The sequence below is a fragment of the Lactuca serriola genome, chromosome 1 (assembly GCF_051521515.1).
Source record: "Lactuca serriola cultivar US96UC23 chromosome 1, Lser_US96UC23_V15, whole genome shotgun sequence".
NCBI lineage: Eukaryota > Viridiplantae > Streptophyta > Magnoliopsida > Asterales > Asteraceae > Lactuca > Lactuca serriola.
This window is the reverse complement of record NC_136408.1, coordinates 125,564,519-125,580,630: the sequence shown is the minus strand read 5'-3', so window position 1 is coordinate 125,580,630 and position 16,112 is coordinate 125,564,519. Positions and strand designations below refer to the sequence as shown.

Sequence of the window (16,112 nt, the reverse complement as noted above, 5' to 3'; positions counted from 1 at the left end):
TAGTGGACTCTCTTATCAATTGGGTGGCGTCTTCTTCTTCGAGAATCAGCAAGCGTAAAGCTTTCGATGCAGTGATCTTGACCTTGTTTTGGTGCATTTGGAATTTTAGTAATGCAATGATTTTTGGAGCCGCCAATCCTAGAAAATCCTTGATTTTTGAGGATGTTATTTATAAGTCTATTCTTTTTATGGATTTCGAATACCTGTACAAAAGCCATATTTAGTTGGTCTTCTTAGCTTCATATTCCTATTTCTGCTACTATTTTGATTTAATTCTTTTTCTTGTTTGTTGCTAGTTTTAATAATATTCCACGGTTCCAAAAAAAATATCAGGTTAGAAACTTACATACACTTTCATGACTTGATAACAATAAATTTTCATTTTTTATCAATAATAACTGTATTAAATAAATAAAATAAAAAAGCAATAAACTCATATTAATTGATAAGGAGAAGTACATTACTGTTTTTGAATACAAATATAAATACGTTCTATTATGGGGAAAAAAAGTATATTACAACTGCGGTTAAAAATATGAGAAACGTCTTGCATTCTTCTTTCCGTACAATTCCCAATTCTCCGTTTTTTGGTGCTTGATCTTTGGCATCAATTTCTTTCTTCCACGATGGGTTTAATCAATACTAGTGGTGGAGGGAAGGGATGGAATTACATTCTTCCTTCCTGTATACTAAAGACCAAATTATCCTTAATTACAAATTTAACACCCACATCCATCACACATTAGCGTTTGCATCTCTTCACTGCTGTATATCACCGATAGCTTTTCAGCTTTCTCGCGTCATTTTTCTCCTTGGTTGAATCAGGTATCATCTCCGTCTATCTCCTCATTTGTGATTGGTGATTTGCAAACTTATTTGCATATTGAAAGTCTACAGAGATTAAAGATCAAAAGCATAATTTCATCTAAACGACTAAACAGTGAATTAACAGCAGTGATAACAACTGTCTACAAGTTCAAAGTGCTGGAACCTTTCACTCTATTCGAACCAGCACTTGATTTCATCTGCTTTAATAGGTAAATTGGTCTCTTCAAACTGGCGCCAATATCTATCCTTAAAACACCTAACATTTCACTCTACTTTCGTACATATCCAATTACGTTATAATGATTATATATTTAATGCAGAAATGCCACAAGAATACCCATACCCTTCTCACGTGCATGCAGCTAGTTTTGTTTCAGTCAAGCTGTCAAGTAAAACCAATTATTCTATGTGGGAGGAACAGATGAAGTGCCTTCTGGAGAGCCACGATATGCTCGGTTTCATTGATGGAACAATAAAGAAAGGGAAACATAGGGGATGGAATCGGTCGGACAAACTTGTCAAAGGATGGATTTTTGGCTCATTAAGTGAAGATGCGATGGCTACTGTTGTTGGCCTCGACACAGCCAACAACGTGTGGGAGAAGCTAAGGGCTACTTACGCTACTCATTCCTCTCCTAACATAGGTATGGCTTCAATATTGCTGACATGGTTTTTATTTTTATTTTTTTTTGCTAATTGTAGTGACTCTTTTAATTCTTATGGAAATAGATAAGACAGATTACCTCCCCCTATCTAGAGCAATTATGAGGGGCGACTGGGAGGAAGCCCGAGAAATTTTTAACAGGGACAAAGATGCATTAACTGCTAAACTCAATGTTAAAGGCCAAAGCGCACTCCACATTGCAGTTGATGCATGTAAACATATCCAGTTTGTTGAGAATCTCCTGAAGGAGATTAATCCAGAATCTCTTCTAACTTTGGTGAGCTATAACAAGATAAATGCACTGCATCGTGCCGCAATGGTTGACAACACCAAGGCTGCAAAGATGTTAGTGGAGAAAAACCCATATTTGTTGTTCAGTCTTGACAATATGAACAGCTTGCCGATCCATAGAGCTATCATCGGTTCTCATGAAACCACATTTCAGTATATGCTTGATGCCTGTATGCATCATATAGCACTTTCCCAAGAAGATGGATATCACAATCCCTTTGAGGGAAGACATGGTGTCAAGCTTCTTACTAATGTAATCAATGTCGGGCTTTTGGGTGAGTCTTGAAATCCCTAATACGTAGTTGACTTAGTTAAGACATCAAGCCTTTGAGTGAATATATGTACGGGAAATGCTTCTAGCTACAAACAAGAAATGCATCCCCCTTAATTTGGATCATATAATCAATTGTCAAAGATAATTTAAAGTATCGCGTACAAATTTTTTCTATACTTACTTTCATTTTTAATGCTCTTCGCAGATGTTGCTTACGATTTGATCAAGAAGTACCCTGCCATGGTTACGGAAAATGTTGGCCCTTTCATACCCTTGTTGTCTATTGCGAGAAAAGGGGACTTGTATTTTAGTGGAACCCAATACAACTTCTACCAAAAATTTGTTTATGCTCGTAGGTTTCTTCTCTTTCTATTACATGATTTTGGTTTTCTTCTTACCACGACCTTTTTTCAGATAAAATTCTACTCTAATTCTTTACACCTAAAACACAATTTAAACAAAAAAAAGTTGCACCTAAACTTTTATAACCTTGAATTTTATTTTGTTTGGATCGTCATGAAAATCTTTATTTGTGTTGATATCATGTACCTTTAGCTTTGATTTTGCCTCCCTGGTGATATTATTAACAACTAATTATTATTTTTGTTAAAAGATCTACCAACAGGTAACAATGATTTAAGTGATACAAACAAGATTCGAGATATTGAGAACCAAGACACTTATACCGGCAACTTTGAGACCAATAGCTGGAAGACCTACTTCTATTATGGTTTGTGATCTTAAAACTCTTAACAGTTGAATCTTGAACAATAAACATCATTAAAACAAAAAAATTATTTTATTTTTGGTCTGACTTCGGTCTCCTTTCAAGCATGTATGTTCTCATTTATGTCTTGCAGGCGTTTATCTTTATTAGGAATTTGTATACACAAGTGATCACACATCTATTGTCCTCACCACACTTATTGTTACTGCACGCCATTACTATTGTTGATTTTTAGTTAACTTTCTCATATAAATCCAATCTGATTTCTCCTGTAGTCATCCAGAGGATTTATGTCAAGTTTTGGGATGTTGCACTACTACATGGTAAGGAACATTCCCTTCTTTCCCCTTAAATGCATTACTTCATTCATCTATAATTTGATGTAAAAAGATTCTCTACTTAAAGGACTCTGAGCTCCCCTCACGTGGAAATTCCTTAATTTTTTTTTTTTTTTGGAGATATGCACACTTGATCCACAACATTTATGTAACATGTCCTCACTGAAGGGGATTGGTATGTATTTGAGACTAAATGTTGGTCTAACCTGCAGTGACACATGTCAAGCATCTCCATGAAGACAAAGTGAAACACAATAAAGCTGTTATGCTACTGAAATGTATATGCAAAGAAGTTGGTAAAATAGATAAAGGGATTGATATTTGTCAAATTTATGGTGAAGCATTTAATCAGGCAGTGCAAAATGATACTCCTGAAGCAGTGGAAGAGATCATGGAATCTTTTCCACAAGCAATCTGGACAAGGAACAGTGATGGCTATTTAGCTACTCAAGCTGCAATAAAAGACCGTTGCCTAAAGGTTCACGGCGTTTTGATACGCCATCTGCCTCGTAACAAGTATTTAGTTCATGCCTTTTTGGATGATGATAAAAACAATGAATTGCACTTGGCTGGACAATTGGCACCTATGCCCAAACTCAATCTTGTTTCTGGTGCAGCTTTGCAAATGCAAAGGGAGTTACAGTGGTTTAAGGTGAACATGCTTTAAACGATATCGATAATTATTTTCTTTAAAATTAGATGTCCCTAATATTAGTTGAACTACAGGGAGTGGAGAAATTTGGGAAACCCAAATACAAAGAAGCAAAAAACAAGAGAGGAGAGACACCAGTCATGGTGTTCAGAAGAGAACACACGCAGTTAAGAAAAGAAGGCGAACAGTGGATGAAAAAGACAGCTGATTCATACACAATCACAGCTGCACTCATCATTACTATAGTTTTTGCAGCGGCCATCACTGTGCCTGGTGGAAATGATAGCGACACTGGGAAAGCAATTTATTCAAGAAAACCAAGCTTCATTATATTTGTGATCTCAGATGCAATTTCATTGTTTGCATCCACCACTTCATTGTTGCTGTTCCTGTCTATTCTCACAGCACGCTATCGAGAGGAGGATTTTCTATATCGGTTACCTTTGAGATTAATAGTTGGCCTTGCAATGTTGTTCTTGTCGGTAAGCTCAATGATGGTAGCCTTTAGTGCAACACTTTATCTTACGTTTGGAGAGGGAAGAGCATGGATTCTAATTCCAGTAGCTACATTAACATGTCTTCCAATTGCTTCATTTGTAACACTACAATTACCGTTACTTGTTGATCTAATCTCCTCAACATATTATCATGGAATCTTTGCTGGACATCAATCGTGGTAGGCGTAAGATCTAATGACAACATTAGACATGACTTGTTGCATTATAAGATGTATTCATTTTTCTATTACACAATCATAATAAAAGGGGGTGCTTCAATAAGAACATATTTTTTAAATGGTGTGATTGCATGTGATTTGATCATCAAGTATCCTGACATGGGTAGACCATTGATGTACTCATACTGTAGGGGAACTTGATACAACTTCTACCAAGAATCTGTGTATGCTTGTATGTTTCTTCTCTTACTATTACATCATATTCATGATGGATGTGTCATATCCATCATAATTTATGCCAGGTTAACCAATGATATGCTTATCGGTCACCTGCTTATATGATACTAATCCATGACTGAGGAGCAATGGATCATGATCCAATGATGACTGTTTTCTTTCTTACCACAAACCTTTTCTTCAGACAAAATTCCAACCTAAATAACCTTTACTTTATTTTGTTTTGTTCATCGTGAAAATCTTTATTTCTGGGGATATTTTAGGTTTCAAAAAAAAAAACTTGTTTGCAAACAAAGCAAGGGTTAAACAAACAAGATGAAAATAAGAAATATGAAGGCGATGAGAAGATTGGTTTATTATGAATCTCTTATTAAAGTCGAAAGACAAGTTACATCTATTTGTAGGAAAAATAAAAGACTACTTAAGCAGCAAGTAAAATACACCTAATTTAATTCAAACACCTACTTACCATAATTAAATTACTCTCCTAAGAATATGGATTATTCCAACATTCGCCCTTTCATCCAAAATTCTTCTAGTCTTTTACTTCAAGTAGTTTTAGGATTTCTTCAAATCTCACTTTGTTCATTGGCTTAGTCAAAATGTTAGCTTTTTGCTCATTGGTACTCACATGTTTTACTACCACATCACCTCGTTCTATGCATTCACGAATGTAATGAATCCATGTGTCAATGTTTCTACTGCTTCCATGAAATACTATATTCTTCATTAAATCCAACGTTGACCTGTTATCCACATTCAACTTAAATGTACGAAATTTTCTTCCGGTTAACACACCAAGCAAACCACATGCCTTGAAATGTTTCACTTTTAGTTGCCATAAATTATGCTTCACATGACAGAAATGCAACACACTTGTGTTGTTGTGGGCTCCAAGTAACAATATTTTCGATCAAGTAGAACGCCATGCTAGTTGAACTTCTTCTGTCCACCGTATCTCTTGCTAGGTCACTATCAGTGTATTCACACCATTTTTGCCAACTTTCGTTGACAAGCCATAGACAAATAGTTCCTTCAATATACCTTAGTATGTGCTTCATAGCTAGTTGGTGTTTCTTGGTTGGTTTCTCCATGAAGTGACTAGTAATGCTTACAAAGTAAGCTATGTCAGAACGAGTGTGAGTACGATACCTTAACCCTCCTATGAAGCTTCGATGTGAGCTAGGGTCTACGAATTCACCTTTTCCATTGTAGCTTAATTGTAAAATTGACACCATGGGAAACCTATAACGATTATAATATAACATACCAACCTTCTTTATGATAGAATTCGTTTAACATAATGTGAGACCATTTTTGTAGTGATTGACCTCGATGCCTATATAGTAAGCTAGCATCCCAAGGTCACTCATTTTAAACTCCTTGCCTATGTTTTGTTTAAACTTCATTATCTCATCCTTGTGGCCTCCGGTGATAGTGAGATGATCAACATAGACACCAATTATAAGTATTATCCCATTTTTGTGTAAATTGCATACTCTTAGGGATACCTTTCAAACCTCTTTGCTTTCATGCATTAGTTTAAGTGTAATTTCCAAGCTCATGAAGTTTGCAGAAAACCATACAATGCTTTTGCCAATTTGTACACCAATTTTGCTTTATCTTTCTTCACGAACCCTTCCGGTAATGTCACATAAACTTCTTCTTCTCAGTTTCCATTTAAGAAAGCTTATTTACATCAAGGTGATGCACACTCCATCCGTTCAAAGTAGCAACATAGATTATGATTCAAATGATTTCCAAACGAGTAATCAGTGCAAACACTTCATCAAAATCGACTCCTCGATGAAACTCTATGTTTTATTTTGCTCAATTGCTCTTAACTCAATTTTCATAGCTTCCATCCAATCTTCACTTTCACTTTCAGTTGAGAAATTTACCAGTTCTTCTTCATCTTGTAAAAACATAAGTTCATCATTTTCTTCATAAATATTGGCCAAACGTTTATATCTTTATGGAGCATCACTTTCGGATGAACTACATGTGATGACTGATGTGTAACCGTGCTACCTTGTGGTGTTTATTCTTAGTCAAAAGTTGTGCTTTATTGGATGTCCTTTTCTTCTTCAGGTTCGATATTAAGCATGATATCAAATGTGAGTGTTCCATTTATCATGTGTTTGAACTTTGTTGTAGGTCCCTACTCACACTTCGTAATTTCTTCGAAAATCACATTTCTTCCAACTCGAATTACTCTTGTTTCTAAATCAAGTAATTAATAACCTTTTTTTACCATTTTCAACTCCCAGATGTATGAGTTTCTTACTTCTATCATCGAGTTTTTTTAGATACACATGTGCCTATTATTTTTGCATAAGCAACACACACAAACTCTCACATGATCAATGTTTGGCTTATGACTAGTCCATAGCTCATAGGGTGTCAATTCTTTCAAAGATATTGTACTTACTCGATTTAGAATGTAGTCTAAGTGAGTCACAACCCTATAGGACCTCCGGAACGTTTATCCCTTTCGGATTGCTTCTTGCCATTCCAACTACTGTTTGATTGCTCCATTCCACAACACCATTTTATTGTGGCGAATAAGGTGTTGTATAAGGGTGTTTCAATCGAATATAGCGAACTGTGTTTACAAATATTTAGTACCCAATCGGTTCGAAAGACTTTTAACTTCAAAATTGTTTCGACATCAACTTGTTCTCTAAATTTCTTAAAAACATTCAAAGCATCATCCTTGTTTTTAAATATATAAACAAATATAAATCATATACAATCATCAACAATTAACATAAAATACTTCTTGTTGGTGTTGGTGGTGTAATCGGACCACAAAAATCTCATTGCATGAGTTCTACCATTCTTTAGCTCTAAATTTGGTATACTTCGGATAATATTTTTGTTCTTCCGTGGAGATCAAGAAAACTTCACACAAGTAAGTAGGAACTTTGATTTTGGGCAAGCCTTCCATCGTATCAGCCATGTGTTTTAATGCATTAACATTCACATCTCCAAACTGTTTGTACCAAAGCCAAGATGGCTTGCTTTATACTACGAGTAAGCACTTCAAAACTTATACTTCACGTATGGCTTTGTACAAATGATTTCTTGTTTGCTGATCTTTTAATAATATATATCCTTACAAATCATGAATCCATCAATACATTCCAAGCATTATAATTCAATCACCATGTCACTACTAGAAAAATTGCCTTTCATGACATGTACTCTGTGTCACAAAAGGATATAGATGCCGCATAAATACATGTCATTGACACCCGTGTCATAAAGGAAGACAACACACATTTGCGTTTCATAACCTTACGACATGCATTTGATGGGTTATGAGCAAAACATCATTCCTATGGTGTACATGCAAACCCTAATAGCTTTTGGATCTAGTTTGTCTAATGAACATGCAATTGAATATCCAAAGCTATAAACCCTAGATCTACATACAATTAATCATATTAACATATGATTGGGGTTTAGATCTTACCTTGATTGTTATGTAGCAATAACAATCTCAAATCCTCCTTTGTAATGGCTTTAGAAATCTTAGAGTCACAAGTATCACTCCTCTAATGGCTCACAAACACCAAGAGAAAGAGGATGAAGAATGATAAGAGAGGAGGCACCCAAAAACGTGTAGAAACCCTAAGGAATTAGTTGGCCATGTTTTTGGTGCCCTAAGGGTCCTTAAATAGTGAGGCTATTAGGGTTATCTAACAAGGAAACCCTAATTTGATTCCTTAGGCCCTAAGCAACCCATGGACTCCCTCCTTAGAGGCCTTGGACGATTTCTAATGGGCTTCCCCATAGAATTCGTCCACTCCATCCTCTATAGAGTCCATTAGCCTAATATTCAACTATCACACAATTGAGAGTTCTAGTCCCCTTTCTTTAACTAATGTCTTTTAGCCACAAAATTAATTCTTATTAATTCTTGACTAATATTTAATTAAAGAATATGATTTCTCCTTTAATATATTATTCTCATAATATATTAATAAATCATAATTATTCCTCTCTCCATAATTCATCCTATTAAGTTGCTTTGGTGAAGGCAACCCAAAAGGACCATGCACCATTGGGTCAAGTACATAACAAAATAGTTATAGACTTAGACACTAATCCAACAGTCTCCCACTTGAATAAGTCTAATAACTATTTTGCGTATGACTTCAGATCCTGATCTGCAATCGTAGCTTTTAAAAGTCGTTGTCAACTCTGATCTTATCAGATATGCATGTCCTTTAGATAAGTGATCATATATTCCTCCATGTTAAGCATCCCTAAAAAAATAGATGTTCAAGTACATATAATCAACTCATGAATCAGATAAAATAAGCATGCCTTAATTGCCCCAGGCATTTCATCGAATGTCTTCTATGCATGTTTCTCTTCCAAAATCAATAACCTTCATGAGCCTTTCCATTTTGCATGATTCACCACGACCTCTTCTATTTATAAATGTTCGTTCGTTTTATGCTCTCTGATTTCACTTGGTTTTTTTGTCTTAGAGTTTTTGATATGCGATTATGTTTGATGGTTTTGTGACAGAGATTTGCAGGGAAGTAAAGATTGCTATTTGATTTGGATAATTGCTTGATGTTTGTTAGTTGTTACATTTCTTATTAGTTCTAAGAGAAATAAGCAGAAGTACCATAAATATAATAAAAGATTAGTGAGGGGTCAATTTGGTTATTTTCCTTGTAAGTCGGTTTAGGTTAGCTTAAATACTAGTTCGGCTTGAGTTAGTTATTATCGTTGATTGTGTTGAATAGAAGTCATACTTTAGGTGAAACTTTGTTAGGACATGTTTTGTTGGTTTAAGCTAGGCATTTATGTCTTGTAGGCGTTGTTTCACTTTGTATAGGTGTTTGTGTGGGTTTTCGGTTGAGTGGACCGAAAACGTCATGTTTTCGGTCGATGTGGTGTTTTCGGCCGCAAACACATTTGTTGTTACTGTTCACTATAAATAGTATCCTTGCTTGTCAGTTGTCAGGAGTTGTTTTCGGCGTTATGTGTGTGTCTTGCTGCCATTGTATCTGACCATTGAATTAATAGAAATCGTGAGCAATTTGGATTGAATTGGCTTCAACTCCTTGTTGTTTCATCAAAATTGGCTTGATTGTTTGATCCCTAGTTGGTTATTCAGTTTTTGTGCAACTTACAATTGGTATCAGAGCCAATCTAGTGTCAACTAGATCAAGCTTGTGTTGGTTGATTTGGTATCCGTTTTTGGTGTTGATCAAGCTTCATGTTGCAAATCATTCGTTGTTGTTGTTGTTGTTGGGTTTTTGCTATTGATCGTGAATTCAAGGCAAAAAGGATCGAAAATCTGCTTAGAATCGTCTTTTTCGTCAAAATCTGGGCATTTTCGGTTGACTACTATTTATCAGTTTTCGACTGAAAACAATTTTCAATTGAAAACTGTGTCCGACCGTAAACCCTTTTTGACCGTAAACACTTTTCGACTATGAACCATTTTCGGTTGTAATTTTTTTTTTCAGTTGTGATTTTCTTTGATTTTTAAACAAGTTTTTGATTAAAATTAAAAAAATGGAACCTCAACAAAGTGCAATTCATCAAGAACCGGATTCAATCATGGGAACTACTACGAGAATTTCTCGTGTTTTGTTAGTAGAATGATTTCCAGAATGGAAATATAGGATTAAAAAATACATCAAAATGAAAGATTTTAAGATTTGTGTAACAACGCAAATTTTCAAACAAATTTTTCATTTCAAAAATAAAGTATTTTCATTCAAACAAAGCATAATTATTCCAAGTGTTATGTCAAAATACAATTCATAGAATTCCCAAGATCCCAAAACATCAATCAGTGTGTACACATCACGCCGGCGCCTTCCCACGGTTCCCGCTAGTACCTGAAACACATACATAACAACTATAAGCATAAATGCTTAGTGAGTTCCCCAATATACAACTTACGCACATACGCCTTTCCAGGCCCTGACCTTCCGGTCCACAACACAACGCCTTCCGGCCCATAACATAATCGCCTTCCGGCCCACATAAACATACCTAGCACGCATAACAATTAACTTACCACATATAGCACGTATATCACATATCATATCCGACCTTCCAGTCACACAGTCAAACCCTTCCGGGTACAGTATAGTGAGAAGACTCACCTCGTGGATACTGAAAGCTAGCAAATCCTGAAATCACTCGTGCTCGATCCGCTGAGCTACAAACTCCCTATAACATCATATATCTCTTATTAACACTTTTATCTTCTAAGTTAACTGACCCTAAGAAGTCACACATAGGTCAACTCTGGTCAACGGTCAACTCGACCGGACTCGGCGAGTGCCATGGCGACTCGGCGAGTCTAGACGTCCTCCAATCCTCTAAGATTCCCCTTCTACTCGTCGAGTATCCTCCTTGATCCGACGAGTTACTTCTGGAAGAATCGCGGGGCCACCCCGACTCAACTCGCCGAGTCTGAAGAACAACTCGACGAGTCCCAGTTATTCTTCAAGCTACTCGCCGAGTCTGTTCATCGGACTCGGCGAGTCCATGCCATGCAACCGCTCAAACTGCTTCCTAAGGTCAGAACTGCTCCGACCATTCATAGGTCTGGCCTTCCTAGACTGGTCCATCACGTAAGGTCCTCATTTCGGTGCTCATGATACACCCCAAGACTTATAATTTACATATTGACCTAAGGCATAAGGATTCCAATCCAAAACCTTCATGAATTCCCGAAATGCACAGGCATGGGACATTCTGGACCTCCAAAGGTCCCAATACAGGGTTACAATCGTTTGGGGGACTAGGGTAACATTCAATCTAGCCACAAAAGGGTTCCATAAACCCTAATTCTCTAAACACATCACCATAGCAGAGTATACTCGAATTCTTACCTGGATGATGTACTCTCTGCGTCCCCAATCCTCAGAACGTGACTCCCTTGCTGTTCCTTTAGCCAAGCCCTTCTCTTCCTTGCACAACAACTCCTTCAAAATCACCAATGGCCTTTAACCTTGCTCCAGATGCACACAATCGATTTAGGGTTCCTCTCAGAAGGCTAAAATGAACAATGACGGCCAATAAGTCCCTTTTATACGTCCCAAACCTGAACGGTTAGGGTTTTCGCTAAACAGCGCAGACTCGCCGAGTCCATATCTGGACTCGTCGAGTCCAGTCGCGAACCCGCGACCAGGTCTGCGATCCTACTCGGCGAGTCTAGGCTCCAACTCGCCGAGTCCCCTCTTAAAACACCCCAAAAACATAATTTTAACAAAACCTGAGATTCCGGGCTGTTACAATTCTCCCCCACTAGGATTAGACTTCGCCCTCGAAGTCTCACTCTGAAAATAGTTCCGGATGCTGCTCCCGCATCTCACGTTCCGGCTCCTAAGTCATTTCCGATCCCTTCCGGTGTTGCCACTGAACCAACACCAGAGGTACCTCCTTGTTCCTCAGAACCTTGATCTTCCGATCCCTGATGGCCACTGGTCTCTCAGCATAATTCAGGCTCGCATCCACCTGAATATCCTCTAATGGGACCACTGCCGACTCATCGGCTATGCACTTCCTCAATTGCGACACATGAAAAGTGTCGTGGATCTGCCCCAACTCCGCTGGAAACTCCAAACGATAGGCTACCCGGCCTATCCTTGCAATCACACGAAATGGCCCAATATACCGGGGCCCCAACTTGCCCCTCTTCCTGAATCGAATCACTCCTTTCCAAGGAGAGACCTTCAGGAGAACGAAGTCGCTGACTTGAAACTCAAGCTCGGATCGGCACCTATCTGCATAACTCTTCTGTCGGCTCTGGGCGGTCAATAACCTCTGTCTAACCTGCTGAATCTGCTCTGTCGTCTGAAGCACGATCTCTGTGCTGCCCATCACTCTCTGTCCCACCTCTCCCCAGCAAATGGGGGTCCGACACCTTCTACCATACAACAGCTCAAAAGGTGGCATACCAATGCTCGAATGATGGCTGTTGTTGTAGGAAAACTCTGCCAAGGGTAAATACGCATCCCAGCTACCCCCGAAGTCTAACACACACGCTCGAAGCATGTCCTCCAGCGTCTGAATCGTCCGCTCGCTCTGACCGTCTGTCTAGGGATGGTATGCGGTACTAAAATGCAACTTAGTACCCATCTCCTCATGGAATTTCTTCCAGAACCTGGAAGTGAATCGCACATCACAGTCTGAAACAATCGAGATCGGCACCCCATGCCGAGATACTACTTCTCTCACATATGTCTCCGCCAACTTCTCTGCTGAAGAACTCTCGCTGATGGCAAGGAAGTGTGCACTCTTCGTCATCCTATCCACAATCACCCAAATTGCATCAACTCCCCTGGCAGTTCTCGGCAATTTGGTGATGAAATCCATAGTGATCTGTTCCCACTTCCACTCAGGAATCTCCAATGGATGTAACTTGCCATACGGTCTCTGGTGCTCGGCCTTAACCCTACGGCAAGTCAAGCACCTCTCAACGAACCATGCGACGTCCCTCTTCATACAGGGCCACCAATACTCTTTCCGCAAATCCAAATACATCTTCGTAGCACCGGGATGGATCGAGAATTTTGATCTATGAGCCTCTTCCATCAAAGTAATACGCGTACCGCCCACGAACGGTACCCAAATCCGACCCTGAAACGTCAGAAGCCCTCGTCCATCCTTAACGAACTCTGAAATTAACCCAACGACCCGCTCTTTCTTCTGCATCTCTGGTCTCACAGCCTCAGCCTGTGCCCCACGAATAGCATCCAATACTGAGTCATCACAGTCAGTCTCAAACATACATCTCGCAATGGAGTGCTCTCCGCCCTGCGGCTCAATGCATCGGCTACCACATTAGCTTGCCCGGGTGGTACAGGATCTCACAATCATAATCCTTGACCACATCCAACCACCTCCTCTGACGCATATTTAGGTTGGGCTGATTCATCAAATACTTCAAGCTCTTATGGTCCGTGTATATCGTACATCGAACCCCATACAGGTAGTGACGCCAAATCTTGAGAGCGAACACTACTGCCCCCAACTCTAAATCATGCGTGGGATATCTCGCCTCATGAGGCTTCAGCTGCCTCGACGCATAAGCTATCACATGACCCCTCTGCATCAACACTGCACCCAGTCCCGAAATCGATGCGTCGCAATATACAACAAAATCTTCCATCCCTTCCGGGAGAGCTAATACCGGGGCTTCGCACAACCTCTGGCGAAGTGTCTCAAAGGAAGTCTGCTGCTCGGGTCCCCATGAGAATGCAACACCCTTCCTGGTCAATCTGGTGAGCGGCACTGCGATCTTGGAGAAATCCTTAATAAATCTCAGATAGTACCCTGCCAACCCAAGGAAACTCCTGATCTCAGAGGGTGACTTCGGCACCTCCCAACTCATCACAGCCTCAACCTTGGCCGGATCGACCAATATCCCTTCCTGATTAACAACATGTCCTAGAAATTGGACCTCCCGCAACCAGAAGTCACATTTGGAGAACTTTGCATAAAGCTTCTCCGACCTCAATACCTCAAGGACCTCCCTCAAATACTCCTCATGTTCCTCTCTAGATCTCGAATACACTAGGATGTCGTCGATAAATACAATCACTGACCGATCCAACATCGGCCTGCATACCCTGTTCATGAGATCCATGAACACAGCCGGGGCATTGGTGAGCCCGAAAGGCATCACCACAAAGTCATAATGCCCATATCGCGTCCTAAACGCTGTCTTCTGGACGTCCTCATCCCGTACTCTCACCTGATGGTACCCTGACCTCAGATCGATCTTGGAAAACCAAGATGCTCCTTGCAACTGATCGAATAAATCATCGATCCTCGGTAACGGGTAACGGTTCTTGACCGTCAACTTGTTCAACTCCCGGTAATCAATGCACATCCGGTGTGAACCATCCTTCTTCTTGACGAACATAATAGGTGCTCCCCACGGCGAGCTGCTCGGCCGAATGAATCCCTTCCCCAGCAACTCCTGGAGCTGCGAGGACAACTCTTGCATCTCTAGAGGTGCAAGACGATAAGGCACCTTAGCAATAGGCGCGGCCCCCGGAACCAGATCGATACCAAACTCTACTTGCCTCACAGGAGGTACTCCCGGCAGCTCCTCGGGGAAAACATCTGGAAACTCACGCACCACTGGGACCTCCTCCACTGACCTCGGTCTCTCGGAAACCTCCCGCGTATCCATCACATACGCCACAAAACCCTTACAGCCCTGCTGTAGCCACTGCCTCGCCCTAGCGGCCGAACAAAAAGCTGATCCCGAACGGGTACCCTCGCCGTACACCGAAAGAACTCCCCTACTATGGTCGCGTATAGTCACCAGCTGACGCTCACAGTCGATGACAGCGCCGAATCGGCTCAACCAGTCCATGCCCACGATGACACAGACATCACCCATCGCAATAGGAATTAGGTCAATTGGGAACTCAACCCCGAAAATCTCTAGCACGCATCCCCGGAGAACCTCCGTGGCACAAACCACTCTCTCGTCAGCTATAGAAACTCTCAGAGGCCGACTCAACGACTCACGACTAATGCTGATATGCTGACTAAAAGCTAAGGATACAAAGGACCTACTCGCACCCGAGTCAAATAACACTAGAGCAGGCACAGAGTTCACAAGGAAAGTACCTACGCATATAATAACATAAGCATAACATCTCGACTTTAAAATAAATACATGAATTACAGCATACCTGCCACAACATCGGGCGCAGCGCGGACCTCCTCCGCAGTCAGCTGAAAGGCTCTCCCACGAGCCCTCGGGGCCTCGACCTTTACCGGTCGAGTCTCAGTAGCCCTGGCAGTAGGTGCAGATCCCTGACGAAGCTGAGGGCACTCGGCCTTCCGATGGCCTGTCTGGTTGCAATGAAAGCAAACCATAAACCCCTTGGGGCAATCCCTAGCGATGTGTCCCTCCTTGCCACACTTGTAGCAAGCACCAGCTCGACACGCCCCATCGTGACCCTTGCCGCACTTTCCGCAAGTGCGGCCCTTCGGACCTCCCGTCCTCGAATCGGCGGACTTGGTCCGCTTGGCTGCCGGCTGAGACTGAGCCGGCCGTCGGTCCACCTGCTGAGACTCGGCCTCCTCCGTGGCCTGGGTCTCCAACTCGATCTCGCACTTCCTGGCATTCGCCTGAAGCTCAGCAAAGGTATGATAGGTGGAGTTTGACACAAACTCCTGGATATCCCTCCTCAAAACACCCAAGTATCGGCTCATCCGAGCCTGCTCTATGGGCACCAGCTCGGGGCAGAACATCGCCCTCTCATGAAACTTCCGCGTGATCACCGCAACAGAATCAGTACCCTGCTTGAGGGTTAAGAACTCCTGAACCAATCGTTCCCTCTCCACCGGGGGAACGTACTCGTCCCTGAACATAGCAGTAAACCCCTCCCATGTCACTGCTGTAATCTCTGCC

The 16,112-nt window shown here is 40.7% G+C and overlaps 1 protein-coding gene across 1 annotated transcript; it reads left to right on the top strand.

Annotated features, from left to right (window-relative positions):
- Window positions 1-814: 814 nt before the first annotated feature.
- On the top strand, window positions 815-4,692 carry LOC145098360 (uncharacterized). Its single transcript, XM_079035996.1, has 8 exons — window positions 815-1,037; window positions 1,149-1,472; window positions 1,558-2,058; window positions 2,263-2,409; window positions 2,671-2,787; window positions 3,060-3,107; window positions 3,335-3,774; window positions 3,849-4,692. The coding sequence occupies exons 2-8, from the start codon at window positions 1,151-1,153 to the stop codon at window positions 4,452-4,454; spliced, it is 2,181 nt and encodes a 726-aa protein (XP_078892122.1). The 5' UTR covers window positions 815-1,037; window positions 1,149-1,150; the 3' UTR covers window positions 4,455-4,692.
- Window positions 4,693-16,112: the final 11,420 nt, after the last annotated feature.

Coding starts and splice junctions, on each gene's coding strand:
- LOC145098360 (XM_079035996.1), top strand. CDS start 1,151: ATGCCACAAGAATACCCATACCCTTCTCACGTGCATGCAGCTAGTTTT. Junction 1,473..1,557: donor TCATTCCTCTCCTAACATAG/GTATGGCTTCAA, acceptor TTATGGAAATAG/ATAAGACAGATTACCTCCCC. Junction 2,410..2,670: donor CCAAAAATTTGTTTATGCTC/GTAGGTTTCTTC, acceptor TTTTGTTAAAAG/ATCTACCAACAGGTAACAAT.